The 6,796-nt window shown below is 41.7% G+C and overlaps 1 protein-coding gene across 2 annotated transcripts in view; it reads left to right on the forward strand.

Annotated features, from left to right (window-relative positions):
• Nucleotides 1-6,796, forward strand: part of LOC122551410 (putative methyltransferase DDB_G0268948) — a 67,355-nt gene that overhangs the window by 54,636 nt on the left and 5,923 nt on the right. For both annotated transcript variants that reach the window (XM_043693253.1, XM_043693254.1), the window contains exons 5-6: nucleotides 1,630-1,730; nucleotides 5,046-5,183. In XM_043693253.1, coding sequence (XP_043549188.1) covers nucleotides 1,630-1,730; nucleotides 5,046-5,183 — 239 coding nt within the window. The remainder of the gene's footprint in view (nucleotides 1-1,629; nucleotides 1,731-5,045; nucleotides 5,184-6,796) is intronic.

The following is a 6,796-nucleotide window of genomic DNA, read 5'->3' on the forward strand; positions in this document are numbered from 1 at the left end:
ACAGATGCCACTTTTAAATTCTGGAGATCCAGGGGTATCTCATGTCTCGGGGATTTATTTAAAGATGGGGTCCTGATGTCTTTTGAACAGCTGCGTCAGAAATTCTGATTACCTAATGGAAATCTCTTTCGATACTTCCAAATTCGAGATTACATACAGAAGAAGACTATGTTATTAGTCTTTATAAATCAGATAGAGAATGTAGTGTCCTATGACCAGTGGGGGTATCTTCCGTCAGTACTATTTATCATTTACTTCATGATGAAGTATCGGGAGATATGGATAATCTGCTTAAAACATGGGATCAGGATTTGGGACTAGAAATCTCTATGGAAACGTGGAATGATATTTGGGAAAATGCTAGAAGAATTACTATCTGTAACAGAACCCAGGCTATCCAGCTGAAGATACTTCATAGGGCCCATATAGCACCGGTTCGACTGGCAAAATTTAAGGCAGGAGCATCTCCAATGTGTCCCAAATGCAAAATAGAGGTGGGCACTCTTGTACATTGCCTATGGACCTGTCATAAGATCCGTAGATATTGGACTAAAGTAGCAAGTGCTCTGACAGAAATTTTAGGAACGGAAATTAAAGTGAACCCTGTATCTCTCCTTTTGGGCTTTGCGAACTTACTCTCCCCTGATATGCACGGGAAGAGACTATATTCTATTCTTTCTTTCTGTGCAAGAAAAAATATTTTGGTGAGCTGGGTGGCTGAGGGCCCCCCTGGACTTTCAAATTGGCACAGATTAATTATGGAATGTATTCCCCTTGACTTCCTTACAAATATGGTGCACCGAAAGACCGAGTTATTTTATAAAATATGGCAGCCCTTCTTGAATTACATAAATACAGATATCTCGGCTATCCTAACAAGGGCTTTTATTTAATTGAGATTACAAACCTGGCTGGTCCGGGGCCCCTTACGAGAGGAATCCCGCACGAATACGGGTTTTATTACATCTGATGTTAACACATTCTGAGCATGTAAGAGACTTAAATATACACTCTGGTTAGTTGTAGGTTAGATTAGTAGATGGTTGAGTTTTGTTTTTTTTTCCTTTTCGGTTTTATTTTCTTTTGTTAAATTTTGGCTATTGTATATTTGATTTAATTGTATATCAATGTTTATATTTGAGAGTTTTGTTTATTTTTGTAAACTTGTAAAAATGTTAAATTTCTAATAAAAATATCTATAAAAAAACAAATGGTATTTGTGAACCAAAGTGTCTGTGCAAACATTAGTTAATTCATGAAAATAAAGAGCGTAATAAGCTGACATGTCTGTCTAATCACCAGCTGCTTCCCCATTCAATCTTCTGCCCATCTCTCAACCAGTGCATTTTTTGTTTGAAAAACAAGTGCCCCATTTCATGATATGAGGGAAGGTTCATGCCCTGAATGCAGCAAAGACAAACCTGTCTAGTGAGCACCATGATGCTGCCGAGACCATGGGTTTGTAAATGATGACAGTGCAATGGAGGTTGGTGTGGCAGTAACTGCATCCTGGTTTTCAACAAAGCAATTATTTCAGATAAGAATTGAATCTGAGCATGTTTGAATGCAATATACATTTGACCTTTCGTTCAATGTTATAATTCTTTCCATTGCATGTTCTGTTCGCAGCTGTTCACAGAACTCAAACCCTATGAGACGATTGCCACAAAAAGGGTCTGGAATGAATATCGTGATCTGTTTGATGCTATCCCTTTCCCAGACAAAGCGAGGTAAATGTATAACTCACTGTTAATGCCAGTCTTCGGGAACCAGGAAAAATAGAAGCATATGTTTATCGAGATGAAGAGGGATTTCTTCACCCAGAGAGTGGGGAGCCTGTGGAATTCTCTGCCACAGAAGTTGGTTGAGTCCAAAACATTGAATATTTTCAAGAAAGAGCCGAATATATTTTTTCGGGCTAAAGGAATCAAAGGATATGGGGAGAAAGTGGGAACAGATTACTGAGTTGGATAATGAGACATGATCATATTGAATGGTGGAGCAGGCTCGAAGGGCTGAAAGGCCTACCCCTGCTCCCATTGTCTATGTTTTTATGTTTGTTTCCTGTTCTCGATGCTGGATCCTGAATAGGTCAACTATTACTTTATTTCACATTAACAATGAATCATATCAATCGCCAAATTAGTAGGAGCAGATCTAGCATAGATGGGTTACGGCTCAGAAGGATGCCATTCAGCCCATCATGTCTATGCTAACTCCTGCAACTGCAATTCAACCAATCACTTCTTTGCTCTTTCCCATTGTCTGGCACTTTCTCATTTAATCTTCAGATGCTCATCTGATTCCCGTTGAAAGCCATTAGTTCTGCCATAGGATAAACAGTGGCATAGGATAAACAGTGTTTCAGTTCTGATACAGTCAATAGATTTGGAAGCTGATTCGTCAGAAACATAAATGGTTGGCAGATACTTATCGAGGCAGCAGGGGCTGGAGGCACATGGAGAGGTCCCAGCTAAAGGTCTGCTCAGGATGTCCGGGAAGTATCATCCACAGTGCCATTTCCACCAGATGTGTGAGGCACAGTGTTGCCACAGACTGAGGATGTGCCAGGACACTGTCACCGAAATATACCAACTGATGGAGTGGGACCTGAGACATGAAGGAAAAGGTGGCAAGTCTAGTCCCCATGGTTGTCAAACTGTGAGTAACTAGCTCCTTCCAAGGATTCACTTGGGATCTGTGTGGGATCTCACAACCTCAACCCCCTCCAGGTGGACTTGTATCTGTTTTCCATTTCCAGGGTGTGTTTAGAGTTTGCATGAGGATGGAAGGCAATTCAAGATTGTGCTTGGTGCAGAGAGGTACAGCCTCATTTTGGTAATCCAGGGGCTCTCCACCTCTGCTCTCCCACTCTCACAGTTTCCTTACCTACTTCCATCATCTCCACCCCGTCCCGAACTCTCTTTGCCCCGAGCCTCCATGTTCCTTCCTTTCTGGCACTCCCTGTCAATTCCATCAATACGGAGCTATCACACATTCCTTGGGTATGACTTTCAATTCCAACTTCATCTTCCAACATCACCCCTTCAGCTTAGTCACACCAACAATCATACATCCTTTCTCCCCCTGTACCCCCACCCCCATTGATGTCACTGCGATTGTGACCATTCATCACTCGACTCTTGTACCTATGTCTTTCAATGTACTATCATCTCCCCACCTTACCTGTCGAGTTGCCGCCCCCGTCACCATCTTCAATCCTTACACTTTATTTCCCCAACATTCATACTATAGCAGCGGCCCCTGATGTCCACCCATTGTCTCTCATTGAGCTAAGCCCCAGACCTGACTGTGGCCCACTGACTAACTTGGGTGGACAACCCTGACAAACAAGTGATTCGATCCATGATTGTTCTCTGTGCAGCTCCTCACTGACTTATTCATTGCATTGGTTTTACAGAACTGAGTGTGGTCTGCTCCCTAGATTGTAGTGATCCAGAACCTCTACTCTGGACTGCCCAAGTGGTCAACCATCTATGCCCAAGTTCCCTGGATGGATATCAGACTTTATTTAATGTATCAACAAGACTGAAAATTGTTTCCTGTGCTGTGATTGAGGACTACTTCCCTCAGAGTTCCAGACATGACCATTTAGTTGATGCACATTCAGTGTACTTGTCACATGTACTGCTGTCACATGCTGCAGGTATAATGTGTGTACAATGAACACAGTGCTAGGAAAAGAGGCAGAAAGTGTGAAAAGAATGGGGAGAGCAGGGAGACGATGCACTGAGAGGAAGGCAGCAAGTTTAGAAAGAGAGTGGTGGGGGGAATGACTTCATTCTGTATACAGCATCAAAAGAGGAGAAAGCAAGTTTAAAAAGAGCCCGGTAACTGGGCTGTGGCTTCATTTTGAATCAGTACCAAGAGAGGCCGAGTCTAAAATAGAATCTAAGAGTGTTATCACAGGAAATCAGTAAGATTATTGGTTGGTGAGAAGCTGATGTAGGGAACAAATAACTTAAAACTGGTGGTGTCGATGGTAGTCATGATTTGGAGGTGCCAGTGTAGGACTGGGGTGGACAAAGTTAAAAATCCCACAACACCAGGTTATAATCCAACAGGTTTTTTTGGAAGCACTAACTTTCGGAGCGCTGCTCCTTCATCAGGTGGTTGTGATGTATAAGATTGTAAGACATAGAATTTATAGCAAAAGTTTACAGTGTGATGTAACTGAAATTATATATTGAAAAAGACCTGGATTGTTTGTTAAGTCTCTCATCTTTTAGAATGATCATGTTGGTTTCAGTTCTTTCATGTGTAAATCACAAAACATTTTTCAAAAGTTACATTCCCAAGTGAACTTTAACAATTGGGGTCATGTCGGCCCAGATAATGTATTGAAGGTGTGGGCTGCCCTGTGTGCCCAATCCCCATGGAAACGTAGTCACCTCCGCTTTGCTGTTCTGATCCTATGACCCATTACTTTTGTTGATTTTCCTGTTTCTCCGATTTATTCTCCCCCTTTCCGATCATTTTCCACACATGCAAGGAGCAACTGTTTTTTGGGTAAATGCACATAAATGTGTGGATATACTATTTAAGTTCCATGGAATATCTTTGAAATGAAATGCTTCTTTTATTAAGCAAGCAGTGAATACGCAAGAGGTGGTAGGTGTGCTTCAACGTTTGCAGGGAATTCAAGTTGCTACAGCAGCTTGCACTTTTACCCACATGTTTTGGTCTGAAGCTACGGATAGTGATGGTGGAGACTCCAACATTCCTTCCATCACCTGGCTAGCCCGGAGTCTCTCCCACTCTAATTACTGCGACGTGTTGAAAGGATTTACCAGTTGATGCTCACCCTGTTTGGCCACATTTTGAATAGACCTCCATTGGCCGTCAAGTCCTGAAGCGGGACTTGAACCCAGAACCTCTAGCTCAGAGGCAGTGAAGGCTACCCTCTGTATCACAAGATCTCTATAGAACCTCACCTATTATCCCAACACCCTCCAATGATATGCAATAGATAAACTAAATATTAGTATTTTACTCTGACATTAACAACACCTTCTTTATCATAGAGCCAAAGATATCTTTATTACGTTTAAGAAACCTGTCTCATGGTTCATTGGATATCTAAACTCTTCGGTTTTATTTCAAACTTACCTGAGGGAAAAGCTGGAAGATGCTAAAGCCTTCATGGAAAATACTGAACAAAGGTAAACAAACAACTGAATGAAAACCGTGTTATTTTCACTGGTCTTCCTGATGAAATTTAATTGTACCAAACACCGTGGAGTTAGCTAAGGGCTCCAGTGACTCCCAGAGGCTGCTTTGGAACTGGGCTTGGCAACCTCTCTGTTAACCCTAATTTGTGTTAATGGCTTTGATGGGTTTCTTCAGTTTTTTTCAGAATCTAAGTTAGAGTCAGTTCAATTCCAGGAACTGATAGATGAATTTGATCAGATATATCATCAGGCAAGTCTTAACATTGATAACTGTGTATATGAACATACAGGAGCAATATCTACACTCATCTGTTTGGGAACAGGTATGTTTACAAATACCTTCAGAAGTCAGTATATTTTTTTCATAGTCATTTACTGACTTGCACAGGAATTGAAAGGAAATTGATGACAACAATCTACAATGATTACACATACACTGAAGAGATTTAATGAAGAGATCACCCATACAGTGTTTGAGCTCGAAGGTATCTGCTGGTCAATCTGCGTCGAATTCTGAATAATATTCTCTCACATTTGTCTTTTAAACATTTCTTTCCTCTTTCGTTTGTGTCGCATGTTTATAGTAGTATTCATTCCATCAGCTGTAATAACTTGCATTTCCAACAAGAGTCAATACTCAAGCCTTCACCTCGACTGGAACATTCAATTAACTCAGAACAGCATTCTCTGCAGGGCTGTTCATTTCTTAAAGCCACAGCTTATTAACTTGATTGGATGCATATAACTATAGTTATCTTAGTTCTGGGAAGACAAGGACAATCATCAAGCTCAGGAAACAGTTGTGGCGTTTTAATGAACCTCCGTCTCAGATAATAGGTCATTCAGGCCATCGAGCCTGGCCTGCCTTTTGATAAGATGATTTCTGATCTGATTGAGGCCTCAACTTCACTTTCCTGTCTACCCCAGTAACCTTTGACTCCCCTGCTAGTCAAGAACATAACTCTGACTAAAATATATTCAATGATCCTTCCCTCAGCACTCTCCATGAAAGGACAGTCCACAGACTCTCAACTCTCTGAGAGAAGAACACGTTCTCCTCATCCCTATTTTAAATGAGGGATGCCTTATTTTTATACCCATTTGTTTTACACAGCGTGAGTTTAAAAAAACATCCAGTTTGTATGGAATTAGTAGACAATAGACAATAGGTGCAGGAGTAGGCCATTCGAGCCTGCACCACCATTCAATATGATCATGACTGATCATCCTTAATCAGTATCCTGTTCCTGCCTTATCTCCATAACCCTTGATTCCACTATCCTTGAGAGCTCTATCCAACTCTTTCTTAAATGAATCCAGAGACTGGGCCTCCACTGCCCTCTGGGGCAGAGCATTCCATACAGCCACCACTCTCTGGGTGAAGAAGTTTCTCCTCATCTCTGTCCTAAATGGTCTACCCCGTATTTTTAAGCTGTCTCCTCTGTTTCGGCACTCACCCCGCAGCGGAAACATGTTGCCAGCCGCCAGAGTGTCCAATCCTTTGATCATCTTATATGTCTCAACCAGATCCCCTCTCAGTCTTCTAAACTCAAGGGTATACAAGCCCAGTCACTCCACTCTTTCAGTGTAAGGTAGTCCCGCCA

This window comes from Chiloscyllium plagiosum, chromosome 7, assembly GCF_004010195.1.
Source record: "Chiloscyllium plagiosum isolate BGI_BamShark_2017 chromosome 7, ASM401019v2, whole genome shotgun sequence".
Lineage (NCBI taxonomy): Eukaryota > Metazoa > Chordata > Chondrichthyes > Orectolobiformes > Hemiscylliidae > Chiloscyllium > Chiloscyllium plagiosum.